The sequence below is a fragment of the Capricornis sumatraensis genome, chromosome 23 (assembly GCF_032405125.1).
Source record: "Capricornis sumatraensis isolate serow.1 chromosome 23, serow.2, whole genome shotgun sequence".
Classification (NCBI taxonomy): Eukaryota; Metazoa; Chordata; class Mammalia; order Artiodactyla; family Bovidae; genus Capricornis; species Capricornis sumatraensis.
The window spans coordinates 17,632,752-17,659,844 of NC_091091.1; the positions used below are offsets into that span (position 1 = coordinate 17,632,752).

Sequence of the window (27,093 nt, forward strand, 5' to 3'; positions counted from 1 at the left end):
GTCCATGGGGTCGCAAAGAGTTAGGCACAACTGAGTGACTAACATTTTCACTTCAAACCACACATCACCTTAAACAGTAATGGCTTGTCTGCTTTTCCTGCTAGAATATAAGCTCCTAAGAGCAGGAAAGTATATTCCTGGCACATAATGGCCAATAAATACTTAATAAATGAATGAATTTAATTTCTTTGGGCTTAGTAATACTGTCCTTGTCTACTTTCTATACTTGCCTGTATTCTATATAGTATATTCTACATATACTAGCCTACAGCATTGCTAGGATCAAATATGAAAATTCTTTAACATGGCCCAAACATTTTGTTTGTTTTCATTACTATGTTACTGTTAATATTCTACTCCACCAATAAAGATGAGTGGGAAACAGGACTGTGGATTGGGAAAAATCAAATACCAGAATTATAATCGTTTGCCTCTTGAAAGAAAGAAAGGAAATAAAAATAGTGAATATAAGTAAAAAAAAAAAAAAGAAATCAAGGAGAATAGTTTAGCCATGGTATCTTTCCTGAATGTGACTTAAATTAAAAAAAGATTCTCTTTTGATTGGAGGGATTTTTGTCTCAGCAAGTGGAAATAGGGCTAGATATGACCAGAAAGTTACATAGGAAGTGGCTTATTTAGAACCCAAGTATAAGGCAGGGTTGAGGACTGCTTCTTCACATGCCAGAGAGTACTGCTGCTGCTGCTGCTGCTAAGTCGCTTCAGTCGTGTCTGACTCTGTGCGACCCCATAGACGGCAGCCCACCAGGCTCCCCTGTCCCTGGGATTCTCCAGGCAAGAACACTGGAGTGGGTTGCCATTTCCTTCTCCAATGCATGAAAGTGAAAAGTGAAAGTGAAGTCGCTCAGTAGTGTCCGACCCTCAGCGACCCCATGGACTGCAGCCCACCAGGCTCCTCTGCCCATAGGATTTTCCAGGCAAGAGTGCTGGAGTGGGGTGCCGTTGCCTTCTCCACCAGAGAGTACTAGGTTAAAGCTATCTTAGTCCCATGCTCTTTACTTGTAATAGAAGCTTATTCAAACAAAACAATTTACTGGAAAGAAGTTTTCAAAAGCAGGAGGTAAAATTGGATCTCTTAAGAGGTGGATACAAGGAACTAGAAGCTGGGAACCAAGACTCTCCCTTATCTCTGGGTTTCCTATTTACACTTATATCTGCACATCTGCTTCTCTTTTTCTCTTTTTAAGATACACTCTTCATTAGTGAACACTGGTAAAAAATGGCTTCCTCGGCCCTAAAATATCTTCAGTGCCTATTCCCCACTGACTTTTAGACTTGGTCCTAGTTTCATATTCCTAGAGAGAAAATCTTACTGGCCTAATTTGCCCCAGGTCTCCATTTTTGGTCTAGTCAGCTGTGGCAGGGAGAGGAGGGGTCACGCAGACCCCTCTCTGTCAAACACAGCAGAGCTCTATGTGATGGGGGATTCTCAGAGAAAGGGGAGTAGGCTAGACCAGTAGACATGTTATATGAGCTGGCAATGTTAGGACAAACACCTAAACCAGTTTTGGCCAGACTATGGAATATCCTTTGTAGTTTCACAAACCAGGCTGAACATCAGAAGCACCAGAAAGGCTTTTAAAAAGATACAGATTCTTCTAGCAGGTGAATTAGAATTTCTAGATGCAGGGCCTAGGAATCAACATTTTTAAAGAACCCCAGATTATGATGTGACTACTTTTGGGAACTCCTGCTTTAAAAGGCAAGCTTAAATGTCAAGCAAACAAATACATCAACAGAAATGGGAAGTTATTCATAAATAAGAAACATCCCTATATATGATAAACAGGGAGGGTTTTTTCCTGAAAAGCAAATTATTTTTTTTTAAATACAGTTTTATTTTCTGATCATAAAAATCAGAAATGCTTATTAAAAGAAAGATTCCCATTTTAGACATGCTAGTCTTTCAGACTTTTGTCTGTCTCTTGCCTGGAAAATCCCATGGATGGCGGAGCCTGGTAGGCTGCAGTCCGCGGGGTCGCGGACAGTCGGACACAACTGAGCGACTTCACTTTCACTTTTCACTTTCATGCACTGGAGAAGGAAATGGCAACCCACTCCAGTGTTCTTGCCTGGAGAATTCCAGGCATGAGGGAGCCTAGTGGGCTGCTGTCTATGGGGTCGCACAGAGTCGGACACGACTGAAGCGACTTAGCAGCAGCAGCAGTCTTTCAGACTTTTGTTTGTCTAAGTACATATGTATAAATATTTTTGTTTTACAAAATTAGGACTGTAAAGTATATGTACTATTTCATGGCCTATTTTATTCACTAAAAATAGATCATGAGTATTTTCATATGGCAATAAGGACTGGTGTAGTCAATTTTCAGTGGTTGTACGACATTTCAATCTATGGTTGCATCATAGTTAACTAATCCCCTATTGTTGGGACATCCCCCCACTCCATATTTAACAAATGGAATTGTTGGGTTAAAGTTTATGAACATTTTTAAGGCTTTTGATACATATTAAATAGTTATTTGCCCCTCTCTCCAAGTGTCTACCAGTTTACATTCTGTCTAAAAGTATTTGAGAGTACCTGTTTTTCTACACCTACAATGGACTACCTGGGATTTCAGTTTCGTTCTATCCAGATTGTACATACTCCTTTACAGTAAAACTTGTTCCTTAAATTGAATACAAGATTACAGCAGAGGACTTGTGCAGTGAGAGATGTTGTGTATAAATAAAGGGAGGCAAGAAGACTGCATTATTCTTTAGATGAGAATAAAGTTTCACTTAGGTCTGTTATAAATAAGAGGAGTGACTGAAGATAAGATCACCATAAAATCTTATCTATGTTAATTAAGCAGCTTTCGAATTGGAATCTTGGCTTATAAACTAAACTTGGCTTATAAATCAAATTAGCAGAGAGGTAGAGAGGAAAAGAATACTTGGGGGCATTCCTGCCTTGGAAGAGCAGATGTGCTCACTTCTGGTATAAGATCCATTAACTACAAATTGGCACTTATCAAGAGCATTGCCAGTGACTGAACAACAGAGGCATGTGCCATCTGCCTGTGCGGAGACTGAACCCCATGCTGCTGTAGCCGATGACCTTCAACAACCCCCGAGGGAGTTCAGGGTGAAGGGGGGCACTCTGTGCTCCAGGGAATCTGGTGGCACAGGTCTTTAGATAGTTGGATATTTTTAGGAATAGATTTTATGATCTCAATCTCCTCATATCTAGAGAAGCCCTAAATCCCTTCATGGTGACATCAGACCCTCATGACTAACAAAAAGCCTTTTGTAAAATGAGTGCTTCATGGTACTGAACTCCCCCTTCACCAAAACCTTATATATTTCTTTCTCCCACTGCCGCTTTGGAGCAGTCTCTCAGAGCTATCTGAGGCTGCAGTCCTCATTTTGCCCCAAATAAAACTTAACTCACAACTCTAAAGTTGTAAATCTTTTTTTTGTCGACAGATCTCATATACTATAGTTTAAAAAGGTATGGTAGATCACAATGAGACCATTTTATACCCATTATCCAGGATGGCTAAAATAAAAACAACAGCAAAAGGATGTGGAGAAGCTGGAACCCTCATATATTGCTGGTGGCACAGCCACTCTGGAAAGTAGTGTGGCAGTTTCTCAGTAAATTAAACATAAAGTTGCCAAATGGCCTAGCAATTCCACTCCTTCAGAAAGGTCCTCTGTTTTCCTAAATGCTGCCCTCTGGTCATGAGTAGGTGAGGATCTGTTTAGCCAAAATAAGCAGGCTGCTTTAGAACTTCCCATGGGGAAAACTGAAATCTGATTCTTCTCCTTTCTTCACTCAGTCTCTAGGTTGAGAACTCCAAGCAGTAAGAGACACAGGATAATAATGGCAAAGATGGAGCCTTTTTGAGAGCCTTCTCCTCTGCTAAATGCCATTTTGAAGGGAAAAAAGAAGTCAAATGGATATTTCCAGTCCATTCTGGGTTGGCCTCTTGGAGGCTCTGGCTTCTGGGTAATGTCCACAAAGGTCACCACAGTTTTCAAAGGTACTTCTGTTTCAGGCTGGGAATCCTGCAGGAAGAATGTCCATGACAGGTCAGTGCTTAGCACCCATTCAAATAGCCCTCCAATTTGAATGTGATTATTACTTCCCTGAATAAAGACCCATAACAAACTGCTATGCAGTTCTCTTTCTGAGACACAGGAAATTACTTACTTAGCAACAGTTGCACCACAACTATGAACACTTACACCTACCAAAAGACTAACTCCAGCTTCCCCCGGCTGGAGAGCTGGCCTGATAACAGAGAAGCCACTGCTTCTGTTACATGTTTAGCAGCTCTACCTTATCATCTCCCAAACGGCTCCAGGCTCTGAAACAGTACACGTGTACTAGTGCATGTAGTAGTAGCAATTTTCTTCCTTCTTCAGTTGTAGAAACATGAAACTTCATGGAAAAGGTAAAGAGCTTCAGCAATGTAGATTTTTTTAGAAAAATCAAGATTCACAGAATGTCAGGGTTAGAAAGGATCCTCCTAATCACCCACCAATTCAAGTCAAATGAAAACGATGCTCCCAGGAAAAGGGACCTTGTCAAGCTGACTCAAGTATCTAATCTAGCAGGTGTAGCTTTGGGTAGATATGGTTGCAGCCTGATGACCGGAATTATGTTTATCTAAACTGAATTAATTCCCTTTGTTCCAACTCTGTTCACCAGGCAGACTTTTGATTATAATTTGACAGTAAGTAACTATCTTGTTTCTGTCTTCACTCTGATGCCACATATTATCTCAGCTTTGGCCTTTGGCAACAGTAAATGTCAGGTTCTAGGAACATAATTTTGCTTGGTATAACCCTTCTACAGATATTTTTAAAATGAATGTGGGGCCAGTGCTGTGATAATTTTGCATGTCATACTAACTCTTTGGACTTTTTTTTAAAACAGTGACATTCATGCAGGGCTTGGTATACAATTAATGTAACTTCTGTGGCTTCCCTGGTGGCTCAGAGGTTAAAGCATCTGCCTGCAATTCAGGAGACCTGGGTTCGATCCCTGGGTCGGGAAGATCCCCTGGAGAAGGAAATGGCAACCCACTCCAGTATTCTTGCCTGGAGAATCCCATGGACGGAGGAGCCTGAAGGGCTGCAGTCCATGGGGTCTCAAAGAGTCGGACATGACTGAGCTACTTCACTTTCACTTTCTGTGGCTCTGAAAGCCCCCACATGCACTCTAAGTACAGCCAGCTTAGGCTGAAGATGCCAAGGGTTTCCTGATTCCAGCCACTGAAGACTGGCTGAGACTAACCAGATTTAAAAAAACGGGGAGGAGTTTATTACTCAAAGTGAAAGAGAGACTGGAAAATTTAAACCAGAGAAATTCTGGATTTCAGGATATATAGAAAGGACAGAGTGAAGTAAGGAACCAAAAATAGGGAAATTACTCTGCATAATGAAATACCTTGCCCCAGTCTGGCTTCAAAATGCTGAGAGATGCTCTTATCCACATACCCTTTAGTTGGGAGCCAGCAGGGTTGTTTTGTTGTTTTTTCTCTTGAGAAAAGTAGCATTCCCAACAAAAAGACAAAAAGACAAAAAGATACTGATATCTGGCAGTCCTATAATCTTGTAAAGGCCCAATTAGTACAAACACAAATAGCAGAGTATCATGTAAATAACTGTATTTACTTAATGGGTTTGTTGTGAGAATTCAATACTTATTTAAAAAATACTTATAAAAAATATTACCAGTGCCTGTCATATAGTAAATGTTCAATAAATGCTTTTCTATTATTATTATCATACAAGAAGATGTAAGTCCACACAATGTTTTGCTTAAATTCTTCTTTATTTTGTAGTTTGTTCTTGGGAACATTCCAAACATGCTCCTATTTTACTTTTTGTAGTGAGAGGAATTTAAAGTGTTTCCAAAGCTACATTTATACAATGAAAAGTCATTTTGACAGTTCAGTTCAAACTTCAGAGAGCCTTCACTTCAAGGTGTAGAAACATAAATACCTACCAGCCTAAACAGATAACCTAAATGAGAGAAGTGGGGCAGGTAAGGGTGGGTAGCTGCAGGCTGTGTGAAGGAAGTATTTTATTAGTGGCAATCACATTCAGTATGACTTCCCTGATAGCTCAGTTGGTAAAGAATCTACCCGCAGTGCAGGAGCCCCTGGTTCAATTCCTGGGTTAGGAAGATCACTGGAGAAGGGATAGGTTACCCACTCCAATATTCTTGCTTCCCTTGTGGCTCAGCTGGTAAAGCATCCGCCTGCAATGTGGGAGACCTGGGTTCGATCCCTGGGTTGGGAAGATCTCCAGGAGAAGGGAAAGGCTACCCTCTCCAGTATTCTGGCCTGGAGAATTCCATGGACTGTAGAGTCCATGGTGTCGCAAAGAATCAGACACAACTGAGTGACCTTTACTTTCACCATTTGGTGGCAGATTTTAGGCCATGAAGGAGTGTAGGATCTCTTATCACCAGATTTTCAAGACAAGTCAGAGATCTGGATGTCAAGGTAAAATTTCTTGATTTTTAAATGCTGACACAAATTTAAAAAAACAAAACGCTTTGCAGATCAAACAAAACAAGTCTACAGGCTAAACAGGCTACAGGCTGCTTGTCTGCTACTCAGCTTTAGTTTTATGCCATCATTCAGACACACTGAGCTGACTGACACAGCCTAGGTGAGACCACTGTCAACTACAGACTTTAAAAGGATGGCCCGTGGGGTAAGGAGAAGAACTGCAGAAGATATACCTTCAGCAAAATATCTCCTTAATTAGCTCCTCCTTTTATTACTTTAGACACTTTGGAACATGTATACTAGTTTTCTTTGAATAGGCTCTTGCTATGATGAGAAAAAATTGCACAGAAAGTCCTGAGAGACAGGCCTGTGTGGATAAAGCAAAGTGATTTAAAATTAAGGATAAATAATCAGTATAAACACATAAAGAAAAAATGAGTGCTTATGTGACTTCAGGAGAAAATTTCCATTCAAGACTGCAGTAAAAAAATTTCAATACAGATGATAAAACTGTCTATTATAGAATTATTTGCATTTGCTATTGGAAGGACTGATGCTGAGGCTGAAACTCCAATACTTTGGCCACCTCATGCGAAGAGTTGACTCATTGGAAAAGACCCTGATGCTGAGAGGGATTGGGGGCAGGAGGAGAAGGGGACAACAGAGGATGAGATGGCTGGATTCGATGCACATGAGTTTGGGTGAACTCCGGGAGTTGGTGATGGACAGGGAGGCCTGGCGTGCTGTGATTCATGGGGTCGCAAAGAGTCAGACATGACTGAGCGACTGAACTGAACTGAACTTTCTGTGATATGACACTATTGATTCATAACTCCTTTTACTTTTACAAGGGCATAGTATCATCTTTCATGGAAGCGAGCTTCTCAAGTGAACATTTTTGTATAATCAAAATTACCTTTGCAAATCATTTAAATCACACTAAGTAAAGCCACATGATTTGGCATATCCCAAATCACCCCTCAATATTAATAAATTCACCAGGGTTAAATTTTGCTCCATCACTGGGAATAGAAATTGTGTCTTCAGTTATGCACAAATGAAGCACAACTGAAATTCTCAGCTGTCAACCACTTAGGACAGTTAGATGTGAAAGACTGTAAGTGTGATTTTGTAGAGGGGACAGACTAACCTGAAAAGCTAACCTCTATTAAATACTAGAAAAATACAATGATTAAAAATACCTGGAAAAGACAGAGGCACTGGGTAACGTCAAGGCCTAAGAAAACCAGAGATTCAGGAAAATAAAAAGAACAATCCTGTAGGTGTATTCCTAAACTACACAGGTATTCATGAATACAGTTCATAAATATAAAACAATAGATTCAGTGCCATATCTGTAACAGGTTAAATGAATCTTACAGAAAGAGTTCTGTTTTCTTCAGTAAGCCAACACAGAAAGAATGGAATGTTCACATTAACACAGTTTCTGGTAACGAGTTTTAACACATTTATAGGCATAAAGAGCTAAGGTGCTCAACTGTGTAAGGGAAGAGCTAAAGGTATTTTACTTCTGACTTAAATGTAGTCTCCAGTTTCTCTTCTGGGAGGTAAAATCAATGACTTACAGGTAACAATTTCAATTAGTTTTAATTTCCATTAAAAAATAATAATCTGGCATACCAGTTCATACATGAAGTTCACCAGGACCTAATCATTTTATTTTTGAACTTCCCTTAGCTGTAGGCAGTTGCTAAACTGTCCTAAGGCACATCGTAAACAGCAGGTATATGTTTACTACATATTAAAATTATTTATTTTAATGGAGTACAATCAGCCAAGAACTGATGATTACAAACTAGCCACAGTAGTAACTTTAACAGCAACCAACAGGCTGGAGACTAACAAATGTGTGACTGTCACTGAATACATAGAATGTCATAGAATATCTTTTCTGTGGTTGAATCAAACAGTATATAGTAACTATAGTATGATAATTTAAAACAAAGTAACCTATACTATAGTCATGAAATTTAAAAAAACACGGGGGAAAAAATATAGATTGTATTTACCATGAAAACATGTTAATTTCAGTAACCAGGCAGGGAGGATCTACTTGAAAGTTAATTGTTCCAGCTCATTCTGACCAAACATTAGATTTTGGCTGGTAGCATAAACTGACTCTCAGGAAGTTAAAAAATTAACTGGTCATCAAATGACTGATATAATCTAGGCTTTGCAAGGCTTACCTGTATGGACTGGAATTGGTACAGAAATCGGGCTCCTGACACATGAGCTTGTGGGTTGGACTGGAGGCCTATATATGCCCACAGTATCTGGATCTCCAGGGAAACTGGTATGACACAGCAGGAAGTACAGTGCATAGCCTGCAGGAGAGTAGAGAAGCATCTGATGTAATTGCTGATGGTTGCCTATAGTTATTAATATTTATCATGCATTAAGTAGCTGTTGTTTCTTAAACATTACACAACAACAGAGAAGACAGTGTGGCTTAGGGAAAGGACACAAAAGTTCATAAGAGGTCATGTTATTGTTCAGTTCAGTTGCTCAGTCATGTCTGACTCTTTGCGACATCATGGACTGTAGCTCACCAGGCCTCCCTGTCCATCACCATCTCCTGGAGCTTGCTCAAATTCATGTCCATCAAGTCAATAATACCATCCAACCATCTCATCCTCTGTTGTCCCCTTCTCCTCCCACCTTCAATCTTTCCCAGTATCAGGGTCTTTTCCAATGAGTCAGTTCTTTGCATCAGGTGACCAAAGTATTGGTGTTTCAGCTTCAGCATCAGTCCTTCCAATGAATATTCAGGACTGATTTCATTTAGGATGGACTGGTTGGATCTCCTTGAGTCCAAGGGACTCTCAAGAGTCTTCTCCAACACAACAGTTCAAAAGCATCAATTCTTTGGCACTTAGCTTTCTTTATGGCCCAAGTCTCATATCCATACATGACTACCATGGAAAAACCATAGCTTTGACTAAACAGACCTTTGTTGATAAAGTAATGTCTCTGCTTTTTAATATGCTGTTTAGGTTGGTCATGGCTTTTCTTCCAAGGAGCAAGTGTCTTTTAATTTCATGGCTGCAGTCACCATCTGCAGTGATTTTGGAACCCAAAAAATAAAGTCTCTCACTGTTGCCATTGTTTCCCCATCTATTTACCATGAAGTGATGGGACCAGATACCATGATCTTAGTTTTTTGAATGTTGAGTTTTAAGCCAGCTTTTTCACTCTCTTTTACTTTCATCAAGAACCTCTTTAGTTCCTCTTCACTTTCTGCCAAAAGGGTGGTGTCATCTGCATATCTGAGGTTATTATTGTCCATGATCTTAAAAAAGAAAATATTCTAAAATGGAAATACTAAAATAGAAAATAAAATGGAAATACTAACATAGAGATAAATAAAACACAAATAAGCCGATGTACAATGGTTATAAGAAGTGTTCAGTGAGTGGTGGAGTCACTATTGTGGAATGCCAGAAGCAGCAGCCATTTCCGGTTGAGGATGGCTTCATAGAACCGGGATGAGTAATATGTGATGGAGGAAATGGTGTCTAAAGGAAAATTTAGGTAGAGAGATGGCACATAAAATGGTACGCAACTAGAATAGCACATGCCATTGAGGGGCAGTTACTGATTAAGTACAGTTGTTATGTCTCCTATGTGCCAGGCATGTGTGAGGCACTGACCCTGGGCAGACCACTTGACTGAAGCAATGGATCTGAACACAGGAACAGTAGAAAGATTAAGGAAGGATGTTTCAGGGTTAGATTATGAAGCCCAACTAAGCAGTCTGACTCCAGAACAATTAATTCTAAGATGCAGGAAGGACTGGTGGAAGTGAGGACATAAATCAGGAAGTTACGATAACTTAGCAAAACCAACTATCCTCAAATATGCCTTGCTTTTCTAACTTCACACTTTTTATTTATAGTAAGACTCAGACATTGGCAATAACACGTCTAAACTAGGAACAGGGGAAGACAGACTGTGTTTATGTTCAATTTATTCAAGAACTGTCAAACTCTTTTCAAATTGGCTCTACTATTTTGTAGTCCCACCAGCAATGTCTGAGGGTTCCAATTTCTCCACATTGCTGCCAACTCTTGTTATTATCCATTTTTAAAATTATAGCCATCCCAGTGGTATGTCCTTGTGGTTTTGTATTCCCTTAATGGCTAATGATGTTGACTAACTAATGACCTCTTCATGTGTTTGTTCCAAATATTTTAGAACACTTTTCCTTTCATTTATTCTATCTATATTAGGAAAATTTTTCCATGTTATCAAATATTCTACCAAAATGTGACTTAAAAATGTAAATAGTAGGTTTAAGAACCATAGAGTAAATTCCGCTATAATCTCAGTCCTGTTCACTAACCATTTCTTAATACTCAGCTATGTATCACCCCAAACCACGCTCCCTAGGTATGGCTTTATGAGGTTTAAGAAAACTTAATTTGACTACAGTTGTCCAAAGGCTGCATCAAGTACATGCATCTACTTATCCTCCAAGTCTCACTAAAAGGAAAGAAGTATACAAGGCATAAAGTCATAATAGTGCTGAGAAAGGGAAAGGGGGCCTTTAAAAATAAAATCCAAGAGGAAAGGCCTTCCAAGTCTGAACCAAAATTCAAAAGTTGAAAAAAAGACTGATAAATCTCACAATATAAAAATCAACTTCTGTACGGCATAAAAACCATAAACAAAGTCAAAAGACAAATGAAAAACTGGGAAATAATATCTATAAATCACATAACAGAAAAGAGACAATTTCTCACATACTCAAAGATCTTCTACAAGTCATAAGGCTAGAAATTCAATAAAAATGGCTAGTAATTCAATAAAAAGATATAAATAAATCATAGTGAAGAAAATAAGAATTATTCAAGTGTATGTCAAGATACTCAACCTTACTCAGAATAGGAGAAAAAGAAAACTACAATGGGATATTAATTTTCACTTATCAGATAAGCAAAGATTAAAAGCTTGATAACCCAGTATTGAGGGTATGGGTAACAAGCCATCCCATAGATGGATAGTGGGGCTGTAAATAGGTACAACCTGTATGGGAAATAAATTTGCAATATATATTAAAAATGTAAATGCATATACCTTTGGATCTAGCAATTCTACTTCTAAGATTTTTCATATAGGCTTATTTTCACATGAACAAAATTGTGCCTGAACCAGGTTATAAAATGCCACACTGTGTATAACAGCAAAAGGCTGAAAACAACCTGAATGTTCTGCCTAAATAAATTAATTTATGGTTTATCCATATAATGGAATAAAATGCAACTATACCATGCAAAGGATGAGGAAGCTTATTATATACTGATATGGAACAAACTCTCAAGATCAAGTGAAAAAAGCAAAGTGCAGAGCAGTATTTATGATCTTATATCATTTGGATTAAAAAAAAAAGAGTATTTTCTTGTGTAAGCATGTAATATCTCTGGAAGGAAAGAAAGTAATAACTCTGCCTCTGTGGAAGGGAAGAGCTATCTTGAGAAAGAGTTTTATTTTTGTACTTTTGGAATTTTGAGCCAAGCATATGTATTACTTACACAAGAAATAAAAAGCTTAAGTGAAAGGAAATAAAATTAAAGATACAGTTGATTAAAGCCAGGAGGGAAAGTGAAAGTACAGTCCATGGAATTCTCCAGGCTAGAGGGGGCAAAAGAGGAAGTAGATTTCTTTCTTTTGCTCTGACACACAGATTTCGCTATTTTACTTAGACTGGAATCAGGAGGTACACCGGCCGAGCGCTGATGTGACCACCGGAAAGAATAAAAACAGAAAAGAGCTGAATGAGATTTCGTCAGGGGTAGTGGGTATTGAGGCTTTTATTTTTCTTTAATACTATTCTCTAGACCTTCTACCTTGAGATTTTTCTCTAAGTAAGGAAAGTTTTATATATATATATATATATATATATATATACACACACACACACACACACCTGACCTGAAATGATGACTTCAGATGGCCATGATTTCTTAGAGTCTTTCTTTTAGGACAACCACACTATCTTTCTTCTGTGGCAACCAAACCAACTATGGAAACAGGTCTGGTTTTAATCTTAATAAATAAAGGAAGACAGTAAGCTTTTGTCAGAATGTGTATTTCTTTCCTTACTGAAACACTGTAGTTCCTGCTGAGGATCTCGGTCCACTCTCCCTTCTGGGCTGGGTCAGCGTTTCCAAAGATGGCAATGTGCTCTGGTCTGGGACTTCCGTGAAGAGCCTGATAAATCTCCTGCTGCAAGTGGCTGCAGTCCACCCTTTTCAGCCTAAAATCAAACACCTCGGAGTCTGGAGTCCAGTGCTAACATCATAATGTAATTCATTCAAACATTAGAAATAATACCAAAAAATAAACTGTGGGAAATAATCCTTCATAAGTATAAAAGACTCAAAAAAAAAAAACCCTCTTAGCAACATTAATATTATTTAAAGACTATTCCTAACATTCTCTGAACTCTAATTCAAAATATAAAAGTTGCCACATCACATATTCCCTACAGGTAGAGACAAATTTGCTAGAAATGATGTGGAAGCAAAGAATTACCTGAGCTTGCATCCAGATATTGCATTCACTCCAAATTGTACTTCGTGTCTCTTAACAGAGCAAGTTCCATCACCCTGGCTCTGTAAGAGGGTCATCTGAGGTGGAAAGGGATGGTCAAGGAGATCATAAAAGAAAAAGTAGGCTGATTGGAAAATGTATGCTTCTTAATATTTGCTTAACACTTTGGTACTTTACTAATATCATGATATTATTCAAGTAACATTTTTGTTTCCCTCTGGCAATGAAAACATAAGAGAATTATTGTTTTTCCAAAAATGAACATATACCTTAAATATCTCATTAAACACAATTCAGTCAGGATCCTCACCTTCAGTCAGTCTAATATAAGTTCTAAAGCCTTTGATAGCATCTGCGTTTGAGAACATAATATATTAATAGTTCGGTAAAGGAAGTCCTTGGGGCTTCCCTGGTGGCTCAGTGGTAAAGAATCTGCCTGCCAATGCAGGAGACATGGGTTTGATCCCTGGGTCAGAAAGATCCCCTGGAGAAGAAAATGGCAACCCACTCAAGTATTCTTGCCTGGAAAATCCCATGGACAGAGGAGCCTAGCGGGCTATAGTCCATGGGGTCTCAAGAATGAGATACAGCAACTAAACAACAACAAAGGAAATCCTCAATACCTAAAAAATGGAGGAATCACAGAACTGGAAAAATTCGAAAGATCAGTAACTAAAGCTTTTCTCATTAGGCTGTAGTAGGCCACCCAGATACCCAAAAAGGATACTGAGTGTCTTATATCACCAGTTAGAACCAGGAGTGGCTTTCCGACAATATAGCCAGGATTCCCACTTCTAGACCCAGTAAGGGAAGCAGCTGTGCTCTGCTGGAAAGCCTGCAGAAAGAGTGAAGGAAAGTCAGTATGAAGAAAGTCATGCTCACTCACTTTTCCGGTGTGGTCTCATACTCTTCCTTAAGGCAATGCTGCAGGTTAGCTGCACTGAACAATCTGGCCTCCTTCCAAAGTGTAGCATTTTGCAAAAATTGCTCCTCCAGCATCTTTTACTTTTTTAAATCCACTAAAATAAATCCTTATTCACATCCATCTGAACACTCCTTTTACCAAGGATTGCAACTAAAGATCTATCAAAGATCTCTCAATCCTGTTTGTCAAAATTACTATTAACTCAGGGCTATGTTCAGTGTAGCTAGAATCAGAGGAGTTTAAATGTAATTTAGAACTATATTTTAATTAACTGTATTTGTTCCACAGATGAACTCTGAGTGACATGGGGTTTAGTGAATCACTTGAGGGTAGAGTTGAGAAGAAACTGGATTCTGCTATGTTCAAAAGGAAAGAAAGTAGAAGAAAGTCAAAAGGTGGTGATCAAGACTAGAAACTTAAGCACGACATGAATAAAATGCTGAATGCCCAGAAACATGAAAAAAGCTAGTTAAAGAATTTGTGTGGGATTTTAGCTGAGTTTATGATTCAAAATGACTATTTAAAAAAAGTGTTTGGATTTGTGAGTAAAGTCCTGCTTTGCTGGGGGAATATGCTAATAAATAAACATTGCTGAATCCTTATCACTCGAAGTTAAATTATAGAATATTAAATGTTGAGACTTCAGTTGACAGACTGAACTAGGCCTTCATATTCTTATTCTATCTTACATGTATTACAGAAGCAGGGGAACTATTTCTAACCCAATACTTCTTTCTTCTTGGTCCTCTATAAGAGAAGAACCCTAACCCTGAAGTGAATGATGAAATCTTGCTGTAATGAAGTGCCTGGCTCAACAGTCAGGTTCGTTTGTCCAAAACTGACAGAGACTTTCTGGATTCCAAAAGTCCCATTGGTCTCTATTTCATAGATGACCTGAAATACAAAAGTAAAATCAATTAATAAAAAATATTTTGTGGGTCAATTATGTTTAGGACAGATTTCTTGTCTTTAAGGGTTTTCCTGTAACTAAATAAGGGAACAGAATGGTGACTATAGTTAACAATACTGCATTGTGTATTTGCAAGTTGCTAAGATGGCAGATTTTAAAAGTCTTCATCACAAGAAAAAAATTGTAACTATGTGTGGTGATGAATGCTAACTTATCGTGGTAATTGTTTCACAGTATATACATGTATCAAATCATTATGCTGTACACCTAAAACTGATACAATTTATATATCAATTATATCTAAATTAAAAAAATAACCGGATGAGGGAGACCAAAAGTGTTATCTTAAAAATGCCGAATACAAATATTATGAAAAGATAAAAGTTGACTTCATATTGTATCTACACATGAAAAAAGAATAGAGCTCTTTGAAAGAGTTCATGGGAGAGGTGAATTTATGGTAAGAATTGAAAGGAAAGAAACATAAATTTTGATTGCATGCAGAGAAAGTGAGTAGGAGCACAGGCAGAAGTGAACATGGAACGGAAATCTGGTTACTTGGCTTTCACCATGTCTGAGGATAAGTTAAGACAGTAGCTGGAGATGGAAGTCATAAAAAGGTAAAGGTAACCTTAGATTTCTGAGCACAGGTTTTAAAATGACGCTTTCCAATAATTCTTACTTTTGTTTGTTGATTAGAAGAGAGAGAATAGAGGAAAAGAAGTTGATGAGTCTATTTCAGACTTTCAGATGATACTGATTTTGTCAACAAAAGAAACTGTGGTCAGTAAAAACTGGAACAGACTGCACATGGGCAAAGAAAGAAGAATGATAAAGAATCTTAATATTCTGGACATGAAATGACAGAGGACAGTAACAATGGAAACGACTGAAACACGTTGGGCTCAGTTTTTGACATGTTAAGTTTCAGATAATGCACACAAATTCACGTGGGGTTGGTCTGGTACTTAATGGAAGATGAAGCACCTCGGTAATGCTGATCAACATACATTAGTCCAGAATCTGACGTCAGTGTCCCTACCTGGGAAACAACATTCTGACAAGTGTTTCCGGCCAACACAGGAGAGCCAGCCTGTGAGACAGGTGTTACAGGCACCTGGAACTGGAAAGGGAAAGAGGCAGAAGAAAGCATTTCCTCGTCTAGCTTATGTATTATGCTAAAATGAGTATTTTTCCTTTTTTGACAATCACTTTCCTTTCTCCTTCCGTTGCCAGTCTACCACTTCAGGTCAAAAGTCATTGTTATTCAACACTTTCCAAAACTATTTTTGGGAACATTACTAGTATTAGATATAAAACAAAGGCTCCTTGGTCAAATAAGTTTTAGAAATACTGTATCTGACACATCCCTCTTAGAGATTGAGAAGGCTTTCTAGTATATTAAAAACTTTAAGAACTACATCCTAAATATAAGGTTTAAATTTATTTAACCCAAAGTTTCTCAAACTTAGCTAATACCTTATGAACTCTTATTTCATATGATACTTATTAACACAGAGACACTGTTTCAGACTCATTCTTGAACACTTGATACATCACATATAATTCTCTTTTACCATTACAATCTAGAGTGAAACTGCCTCAGATGCAAAGGAATCAAATATTCTCTTTTTCTTTTTCCTGATAAAAGGCATCATACCTCCATGTTCTGTAGATCACTCATACCTCTTGGAACCTAGTATAAGAGAAGAGCAAGGACATGAGTGTGTGTATATCTTACATAAAATCTCCAGGAGCTTGTGGTTTCACATTTGTGGGAGGAAAAAAAAAAATCAACTTTTTTTTTCTACCTGATTCTTCCTTACACTCAAATGCCAGGAGTAGATTGAGGGGAGGCTAGATGGACTACGATGCCCACCTCCTCTGAGCAGAGCTCTAACAAACAGCAAAAGCAGGACGTTTTGGTGAAACAGTGATGTCCCCCTCTCCTACCTCCCCTAGTGAATTCCATTAGCTGGGAGGGTGAGAATCTTTCATCCTGGCTACCTAACCCTACTTCTTTCATCTTTCTTCAGATAGTAGGGCTTCTTGGCCTTCTGCCTTTTATGTAGCTCAGGCATTCTGACTTCCAGTTCAGTGCTTTCCCCACAACCCCAAAGTGGGAAGCATGGTGACTTTTAAGTCCACAGTGGTGACAGTGGGGAAAGAAGGGACACCCACCTTCAAGACTGTGAAGTTATAGTAAGAGGCAGCGTCGAGGGCAGGATCCGAGGTACAGCTATCTGCCAGATTCTTGAAGAAACGAGCACAGGTTGTACTTTTACTCTCCAGGAAACCTTAGAATTAAGGTAGCGGTAAATAACAAAGCCTATTTTTAAGTTTAACAAAAAGGGTAGCACTGGTGTTCAGGACTCACCTGCAGCATTACTCTTAGCACAGAGTCCCCCAGCTCCGACTCCTGCAGGCTGCCGCAGCAAGCTTATTACAGACCACTTGGGGAAGTAAGTCACAATGGGGTCGCCAGCCTAAACAAAGGAGAGCAGAAATTTATTCACAGTGAGATTGGACTGAACTCCACCAGAAAAGAATAAGAAACAAAAGTTAACTCAGTTAAAGTGGACAATACTTCCCTCCAAGAGAGCTGACAATGGCTTACCTAGGTAATGGCTAGGTAAAGGTCATGGCTCACCTTAACTTTGAGGTGGGCACCTCAAAGATACTAGGTCCGTTGTCAGTATGAGGAGAAAAACCAACCAAGCAACCCCTCCCCTTCCCCAAGCTCACCCTGTAGAAAGGTGGCGGAGATTGGGTTTGGGATGTTGAAGTGAATGATTCACCTCCAAATTCTGTAGCCAGGGCCTGGAAGTTGGTTGCATTGACGTTTTGGAGCTTCTGGAGATAGTTTAATCTTGCTAAAATATTTTTTAAAAGAAAGGTGGGTTAGATAAAAGAAAATTGTTCATTTTTATGTAACTGGAATACCAAGAAACTAATCTTTAAAAATATTTTTATTCAGGTATATACAATAAAGATATATACAATAAAGTATGCAAGTACACTAATCTTAAGCATAGACTCAAGAATTTTTAAACATTTATACACTTTTTTTATTACCACTCAGATTAAGTTATAGATTTTCCCCAGAAGTTTCCCAATCAATGTGCCATCTTCAGAGACAATAATGATTTTGATTTGTCACTTTATAGTTTATTTATAATCTGTTAATTGAATTACTGTTTAAGTATTAAGATCTGAGACAAGAATATGACCAATGAGTGCCAGTCAGTTCCAAGTCTCTGATGTCAGGAATATGTAAGGTTAGCAATCTATGATGAAAATAGGAGTCTTGGTAATGTGTGGATCTGTCCCATTCTAGGTGAGTCTCTAGAATCACAAAATGGTACTGTTTCCATAGGAATATGGCAGAGTTGGAGACAATATCTGACTTGTCCTCTCCAAGTCTTCCGGTTTCCTCTAAACTTCAACTGACTAGTCCTCATAATAAAGTTTCCATCCTTCAAATATATGGATTTGTCATCTTTTATTCTTTTCACATTATAATGTCTACATTCAAGATTTTTCAAATACCCAGCCAAAGGTTATTTGGTAACAATTGTATAATTTATATTATAGCAATGTATAAATCTTTCCAAACTCCTGCAGCCATCTTCTTACGGCACTTCAGAACCAGGAAAGAGATGCAGATAAAGGCCTCTGACATTGTCCCCTGCCCAGAGCGTGGCTTGTGATAAACAACACTCTGCTTTACCATCCAAGTTTTCTCCTAACTTAAAAAAAGAATGTAGCAGACAATGGTCCATACTAGTTTCTTTCATTCTTCATAATTATGGTCATTTGCAGATGACACCAATCTTATGGCAGAAAGTGAAGAGGAACTAAAAAGCCTATTGATGAAAGTGAAAGAGGAGAGTGAAAAAGTTGGCTTAAAGCTCAACATTCAGAAAACACAGATCATGGCATCTGGTTCCACCACTTCAAGGCAAATAGATGGGGAAACAGTGGAAACAGTGTCAGACTTTATTTTGGGGGGCTCCAAAATCACTGCAGATGGTGACTGCAGCCATGAAATTAAAAGACGCTTGCTCCTTGGAAGGAAAGTTATGACCAACCTAGATAGCATATTCAAAAGCAGAGATATTACTTTGCCAACAAAGGTCCGTCTAGTCAAGGCTATGGTTTTTCCAGTGGTCATGTATGGATGTGAGAATTGGACTGTGAAGAAGGCTGAGCACTGAAGAATTGCTGCTTTTGAACTGTGGTGCTGGAGAAGACTCTTGAGAGCCCCCTGGACTGCAAGGAGATCCAACCAGTCCATTCCGAAGGAGATCAGCCCTGGGATTTCTTTGGAGGGAATGATGCTGAAGCTGAAACTCCAGTACTTTGGCCACCTCATGTGAAGAGTTGACTCATTGAAAAAGACTCTGATGCTAGGAGGGATTGGGGGCATGAGGAAAAGGGGACGACAGAGGATGAGATGGCTGGATGGCATCCCTGACTCGACGGCCGCGAGTCTGAGTGAACTCTGGGAGTTGGTGATGGACAGGGAGGCCTGGTGTGCTGCAGTTCATGGGGTCGCAAAGAGTCGGACACGACTGAGCGACTGAACTGAACTGAACAGATTGAAAAGGAAATCAAGATCTGCATTCCCAAAAGCTAACGCCATATTACATAATGCCTGACCTTTATCCTCTGTGATCCTAAGGTCCTAATCATTTGACTTTTCAGCTTTCTAATGGAACAGGAAATGAAGAAAACTCTCAATTGTGGGGCCTTTCACACTACTCACTTTCTGTGTATCTCCTAGGTCTGTGTTACTCAAAGTCCGGTGCACAGACTAGCAGCCCCAGCATAACCTGGAAGAGTGTCAGAAATTCAGAATCTTAAGACACACTCCAGACCTACTGAATCAGAACGTGCGTGTTAGCAAAGAGATCTCCCAGGTGATATGTGTGTGCACATTAGAGATAGAAAAATCTTTGCTCTATAACAGGTGATGCTAAAGTTCCTGGTCTGCAGACTACCATCTTCCATCTCTGATCTGAAATCTTCACACTTTGAAGCTTCCAGAAGCTGTTTAATATACTATTTCTTTAGAACTCATACCCTGAAAACCACATGGAAGAAATACTTACCTCACTTAAAAAAAAAAAAAAAAAGTAGTTATATCTATCTTTACAAATGAAAGAAGAAAAGTTAGAGTTAAGCTAAAAAAGAAGTTGAGATAGAAAATATCCATCTGGACATTTTTTCATGGCTTAACTGAGTAAGAGAAAGTTAACCTTTTGTCTCTCACTTCACTGCAGGGATATTGGAGGTAGTGATGGTAAGTAGGAATCATGCACCTAAGGAGCATGGGTAAGGATAGAAATAGAATTTTTGCCTAAAATTTCCAATATTATATATGGAATATTATACATAACAGGGCTTAAAGGTATTTAGACTTAGATTGACACAATTTCAGGTGTGGAAGGAGGCTAGAAGTCCTGTGGCCCAATCCCATTAGGAAATTCGGATCCTGAGAGGTAAATGAGTTGCAAAAGGCCACAAAGCCATCTGGCAGAGCCAGGAGTAGATCAGAGATCTTCTGATTCCTGGTCTAGGGTTTTCCCCACTTGGTCAATGTTGTACAGTCTCTGACTAATAATGTCTGTTACTGATGGTCATTATCAGCAAATATTAAGCACTGTGGACAAATTCATGGACCATCCTTTCTATGTGCTGACAATTTACCTGGGGAGACACAACATTCATATAAAATGACAGCAATGGAAAGTATTCTATATGTCCTAAGGGACTGGGTCTCAGGTGTTGTTGGGGAAAGAAAGTACAGAAACATTGGTCTGGAAACTGTGCAATATAGCATGGAATGCAGGAGGCATTAAAAACAGGAAGCACCAGTTTGGATATTATTGTGATATCCCTGGAGTGTTTCCACAAGGCTGGAAGTAAAAGGTAATAGGAAATTTGGGAAGTATGGTGTAGCTGCAGCCTTATTTTATACCTTAATTTTTTTGGTCGCACCTCAAGACAGGCAGGATCTTAATTTTCTCACCAGGGAATGAATCCGGGTCCCTGCATTGGAAGCACAGACTTTTTACCACTGGACCACCAGGGAAGTCCTGCAAACTTATTTTAAAATGGACCATTTGCCTTGCTCCCTTTATCTTCTCACAACCTGAATGGCAGCAAGGCTCCTGCTAACTGCTTCCAAATTCAAGTCCCCCAAACCCCAAACTAGTTGTTTTAGGAAACAAATACAGTTTTGCAGTTTATTTTCTAACACTCAGATGAAACCAGGATAAGCTGACTTCAGAGTATGAGGGACATTTAAGTCTTTTATGTGAAAACATTATTTTTCTTCTTAGACAATAAATTCTAAAAATATATATCAGATGTATATCTTTAGAAATGTTATCATTATCACTAGAAAATTTCTAAGTCTATTTAAAAACTTTAATACCAACCACTTTTCATGTTTATTACACTCTGCAGTTACTGAGCACTTTCACATTTAGGATTAGTGATACTTCTCATTTTCCTGCTGAAGAAATAAGCCTGAAAATGCTAAGGGATTTGCCCAAGTGTGCATGTGTGCTAAGTTGCTTCAGTCATGTCCAACTCTTTGTGACCCTATGGACTGTAGCCCTCCAGGCTCCTCTGTCCGTGGGATTCTCTGGGCAAGAATACTGGAGTGGGTTGCCATGCCCTCCTCCAGAGGATCTTCCTGACTCAGGGATCAAACCTGGGTCTCTTGCAGCTCCTGCATCACAGGCAGATTCTTTATTGCTGAGCCACCAGGAAAGCCCACCAAGTCTGTGCAGCAGTAAGTAGATGGAGGGCTGAGACCAAAGTCAAATGTTCTTTCCCCTGTGCTGTTGCCTCATGAAATAAAAACAAGGTTGATATAGACTCATCTGTCAAAGACATTCATCCAAATATTAATTGTTGCCTCCTATGTCAGGCACTGGGAATTCAGTGAGTGTCTTCATAGAGGTTGTAGCAAGTCAGGGATATAGTTGATCTGTAATTATCTGAGCTAAGAGGGTGGACAGAAATTAAAGTTCTCTATGGGTTTTCTGATCCACAGCCAGTAAGGCAAAAGAGATTGCCAATGTTCACCAATAAGAGAAAAAAAGAGAGGGTGGGGGGACAGGTAGAGGATAGGGAGGATGATAGACATCCAAGGGGGTGGGGAGGGGAGGTTTAAAAAACAAAGAAAAGGAAAAATGTCAGAAACTAAGCTAACTCTCAAAAAATGTTAGGCAATACAAAGCCAACACATTTCTACTCACAATTGTTCACATGGACACAAAACTGCTTAATTCCATTTGAATCCATGAAAACTCTCGAAGGAAATGGGGAATTACTCCTGAAGATAAGAGAGTTGTCTACACACACCCAACTTGCAGACCTATCAGGAAACCGGAGGAAGAACAGGTTCATTTAGAAGGAAGATTATATCCAAAAAAGGGTGCCCCACCGCTGTCAGATGCCAAAAAGAGGACTCCTTAGGCAGCCACGGGACAACACAAAGGTTCTGTTCTATTGGGCAGCCCTGCTTTAGAGCATCAGAAGAGGGACAGCGCTCCTGGGAAAAACCAAGGGAGTTCCATTCCTTGGAGTGGACGTGGGGGTGGGAGGCACGAAGGCAAAACTCTTCCTACGTCCAAATATTACTTAATCCCCTTTAGGATTCAACCTGAACATCGCAGCTCACCTCACGCTGCCTGGAAGGCAGAAGGAGAAAACTGTCCTCGGATGGAGAAGATAGCAGTCACTGTCGCAGCAGCAATTTATATCGCAGGCACCAGGAGTCAAGTCACAGACACAGATCGGTAGGACTAAGAAAGTACAACATAAAACACAGCGAGTGCGGTGAGGATCCCTAAACTCTTCCAAGGCTCTTTCGACAGCCCCACTCCTTACTTTATGGGAATTCACTTGGATCTAAGTCGGTAGTTTCCATCCCCACATCCTCTCCCCTCACCTGGGAAGAGGTCCGCGGTCTTATTCCCCGGTGTCGAGGAGGTCACGACAGTAGGACCCACCGTAGAGATCCCAGGCACCTCCGAGGATTGAAGGGTCCCGCCCTGCGTCGTTGGCCCCAGGTCCGAATGGGTGGGCATTGCCCTAGACGGAGACGGAGAGGGCTGAGAGAGGACCCTCTCGGGGACCATCAGGAAGAACACCTGCAGTAGAGAGAGCTGCAAGCTAAACATGGGGGAATACAGACCACCCCCACCCCGCCCCAAACGGTTTGAGGTAGGTTTCGGCGGTCGCTAGACGCGTCGCTAGAACGTGGGTGGAAGGAGTCGCATGGCGTCTAACGTCATCCGTATGCGCCTACCCATTGGCTCATGGCGATGGCCGGGAGCTCTTCAGCCAATGGAAGCCGGCGCTGTTACAAATCCTCAGCATCTTTCAGTCGGTGCCCTCCTCCTGCGACCAGGCTCTGTTAGGTCTCCGTCGCTTGGCAACCGACAGACGTGCAAAGGCGCCCTTGCCTCTTCTCTCCGCTGAGTGGCAGTAGGAGTTCAGCCAAATGCCCCGTGCAGCTCTGACTTCCCTCCAAAAGGGCCGAGTCCTTCCTTGATAGAGGGAACCCCAGAGGCTGCAACTAGAATTTCGTCTTTTTCACTCCGGATTCTAACGCTGAGAATCCTTTTCTAAAGGATATTCTCAAGGAAGAAGGTACACTGAAGGTCACATACCTTAAAAAAAAATAAAAGTCTCATCTAACTGTAATATTTTGGCGAAAAACGTATTAGAAAGATTCAGCTCCTTCAGTTTTAACATTGAGAACATTTTCTTTAAATTTAAAAAATAGCCAAGGGACAGATAAGACTTTTTTTTGCTGTTATTATAAATCGCAACATTTTTTTTTTTTGACTGCGCCGTGGCTTGAGGTTCTCTGACCAAGGATGGAACCCAGGCCCATTTGATAGCCAAGGCCCACTGGACTGTCAAGAAATTTCCTAAATTGCCGCTTTTTGTAGCCCTCTTTAGAAAATTTTGTTTCTTTCCCAGGAGTGCTGTGCCTCTTCTGACTCCCTAGTGCAGCAGTAGCCAATAGAACTTTCTGCAATGTAAGAAATGTTCTGTGTCTACACTGCTCAGAATGGCAGCTTCAGGCTATATGTGGCTTACTGTGCACAGGAAAAGAAAGTGAAAGTAAAAGTTGCTCAGACGAATCGGATTCTTTGCGACCCAGGCTAGAATACTGGAGTGGGTAGCCTTTCCCTTCTCTAGGGGATCTTACCAACCCAGGGATCGAACCCAGGTCTCCCTCATTACAAGCAGATTCTTTACCAGTTGAGCCACAAAGAACCACCAGTGTGACGACTGCTGCTGCTAAGTCACTTCAGTTGTGTCCGACTCTGTGCGACCCCATAGACGGCAGCCCACTAGGCTCCTCCATCCCTGGGATTCCCCAGGCAAGAACACTGGAGTGGGTTGTCATTTCCTTCTCCAATGCATGAAAGTGAAAAGTGAAAGTGAAGTCTCTCAGCCTTGCCCAAGTGACCCCGTAGACTGTCGCCTACCAGGCTCCTCTGTCCATGGGATTTTCCAGGCAAGAGTACTGAAGTGGGGTGCCATTGCCTTTCCCGAAATGTGACTGAGGAACTGAATTTTTAATTTTTAATTAATTCAGAGTTAAATAACCACGTGTGACTGGTATTTAGCATATTGGATAGTACAACTCTAGGGTATCAAAATCTTGCTGTTAGCCCAGTATTTTTGTCAACCTGCATATTCCGGATACCTAGATTATTTCAATTGCTTGGTTAGGGATATAAATTAAGACCTGTTAAGAGTTATCGGCCTTCCCTAGTAGCTCAGACAGTAAAGCATCTGCCTGCAATGCCAGAGACCTGAGTTCAACCCCTGGGTGGGGAAGATCCCCTGGGGAAGGAAATGGCAACCCACTCCAGTATTCTTGCCTGTAGAAATGCATGGACAGAGGAGCCTGGCGGGTCACAGTTCATGGGGTTGCAAAGAATCGGACACGACTGAGCGACAAAACATGCACACGCAAGAGTTGTCTAACGTCTAATACCCTTATCAAAAATTAGCCAATGCTTCCTTTTCCACAGGCAGGTAAATGTTAGGGCACCTGGACCTCGCTCACATTCTCGAAGGTACTGATAGTCTAGTGCTTTGAATCCAGTAGCTAAATGTATCTTTGTGCTATAAACATTCTCAGATATGTTTTTATGTGATTGTGTGATGGACTTTCATAAGAGATATCTATATTTGAGTTTGGGCATAAAATATCTGCCTTTTTAGTAATTTCCATAGGAAAAGGCCAAGTTCATATTACTCAAATTATATGTATTTACTGACTATAAGCTCCAAAAACAGAGGGTTTTTTGTTTTGTTCACTGCTTGTATCCAATGCCTAGAACAGTGCCTAGGACATGTTAGATATGCATTAAACATTTTTAAAAATATTGTTTTGTTGAACTCTTTAGAATTAGCTCCTATGAATATTTAGTGTTTATATTAATTATGAACTGCATTTCTTTATATACAATTTCTATAACCAACTGGAGACTATTTTAGATTTCCAAGTTTGCATTTTACTCTTTAATTCTAATCAATGATAAATCAATGATGTTATTATTGAATTTATTAGTGTTGAAAAAAGAGTCTGTTGATTGAAGTAGTTTCAGGGTTGAGTGTAGGGAAATAACATTAATGGATTACTGAGTTGTTTTTTCTTATTTTTGGATTTTAGCACTTTACATGCTTTTTAAATACTTGTTTTCTCTTTTTTGTTATAGTGGAGCAAAAATATTATTTGTACTTTTGTTGTGATATGTTTGTAGCAAACTCTGTAATACAGAACTCTCAGTTCTTTTGAGATATTAAAATCTGGAAGATAATTTTGAAGGACAGGAAGTCTATTCACATGTTTCACACAGATGCCAATTTTAACATGAGGATTATATTGAACTAGCTTAATGTGTCACCTCAGAAGCAGAGATTCCCAGAAAAGATCATATGATACTGGCAGATGTCTGGGTTTGGTACTAAAAGAGATCAGTGTGTACTTAGAAATTTAACGAAGAGATTGAATCAAGATGGCAGACTGAGAACAAGTTCTAGTCTCTCCTGACTCCTCCCCTCTTTAGATTATCCCCAGAATCTTAAAAAATTACAAGAAAGTTACATGAGCACACAGAGTCGTGTGCATCCATGCACACACACCGATACTGGAAAACATGAGAGTGCTCTCAGAGGACCAGACATGATGACAACCTTTGAAAAATAGAAGGCTCTCAGGACAGGATTATAGTTGGATAAACAAAGAGGCTTAATATTGAAATAGGTGTGGCTCTTGGGGATGTTCTAAGCACACAAAAAGAAGCTATTGATATCAAAGGGCCCTTGGACAATAGAGTTACTGACTGAGGTACCACTGTAGGAAGAGTCAGGTAGGTCAGCCTTTCAGCCTTGCCTCCAGGTACAAACAGTGGCTACAAGAACTTGCTCCTAAAGAAGGCAGAGACAGCCATGTACACACTTTTATTAAAAAGATAGGACAGGGCCCTGGATAGTTTTTGACATCTAGGAGGAAGAGAGGCCTCACATCTTGAAGGCTGGTATTAGTTCCCCTTCTCAAGGTGTATATCCAACATTCCTTCCTCCACAAATCTACCAAAAACATAGGTTAAAAAGGATGCACTACTTTCAAAAGAACAATAATGAGACTCACACCTGACTTTTTAACGGAAATAAGGAAAACGGAATAATGTCTTGAAAGAAGTTAACCTAGAATTCTGTGCTCAGCAAGGTAGCCTTTAAAAATGAAGATGCAAATGTGTTTAGAAAACAAAAATTAAGAAAAAAAATTTTATTACAGATCCTCACAAGGAATTGCTAAAGAGAATTGTTCAGGCTAAAGGAAAAATGACCTCAGATGGAAGTGCAGAAATGCTGGAATAAATTAAGAGCAATGGAAAGGACAAATGCAAGGTCAGTATATAAAATTCAATTGTATTCTGATATTATAGAAATAAAAAATTAGAAAATAAAAAGCTTTAGGTGATAAAATTTATAACATAAGAAATGAAATGAGTTCAGTTCAGTTCAGTCACTCAGTTGTGTTCGACTCCTTGCGACCCCATGGACTGCATGCAGCACGCCAGGCCTCCCTGTCCATCACCAACCCCTGGAGTTCACTCAGACTCTTGCCCATTGAGTCAGTGATG

General features: G+C 39.7%; 1 protein-coding gene across 3 annotated transcripts; it reads right to left on the reverse strand.

Moving 5' to 3' along the window:
* Positions 1 to 2,602: 2,602 nt before the first annotated feature.
* Positions 2,603 to 23,097, reverse strand: TCTN3 (tectonic family member 3). 3 transcript variants are annotated; one of them, XM_068961539.1, is made up of 14 exons: positions 22,866 to 23,097; positions 22,596 to 22,719; positions 22,171 to 22,289; positions 17,642 to 17,769; positions 17,274 to 17,382; positions 17,078 to 17,193; positions 16,557 to 16,592; positions 15,939 to 16,019; positions 14,755 to 14,880; positions 13,789 to 13,896; positions 13,044 to 13,138; positions 12,612 to 12,765; positions 8,696 to 8,833; positions 2,603 to 4,029 (listed from the first exon to the last, which is right to left on the reverse strand). In XM_068961539.1, the coding sequence occupies exons 1-14, from the start codon at positions 23,095 to 23,097 to the stop codon at positions 3,793 to 3,795; spliced, it is 1,803 nt and encodes a 600-aa protein (XP_068817640.1). In that variant the 3' UTR covers positions 2,603 to 3,792. The 3 variants fall into 3 exon arrangements, with proteins under 3 accessions (XP_068817640.1, XP_068817641.1, XP_068817642.1); XM_068961540.1 differs by lacking the exon at positions 15,939 to 16,019 and having other exon boundaries at positions 13,044 to 13,123; XM_068961541.1 differs by lacking the exons at positions 14,755 to 14,880; positions 15,939 to 16,019; positions 17,274 to 17,382; positions 17,642 to 17,769.
* Positions 23,098 to 27,093: the final 3,996 nt, after the last annotated feature.

Bases quoted from the DNA above. Each gene is read 5' to 3' on its own strand.
- TCTN3 (XM_068961539.1), bottom strand. From the start codon at position 23,097: ATGTTTAGCTTGCAGCTCTCTCTACTGCAGGTGTTCTTCCTGATGGTC. The intron at 17,194-17,273 runs GTGAGTCCTGAA...CTTAATTCTAAG, and splicing joins TGCTAAGAGTAATGCTGCAG to GTTTCCTGGAGAGTAAAAGT. The intron at 14,881-15,938 runs GTAGGGACACTG...TTTGTATTTCAG, and splicing joins GTCAGAATGTTGTTTCCCAG to GTCATCTATGAAATAGAGAC.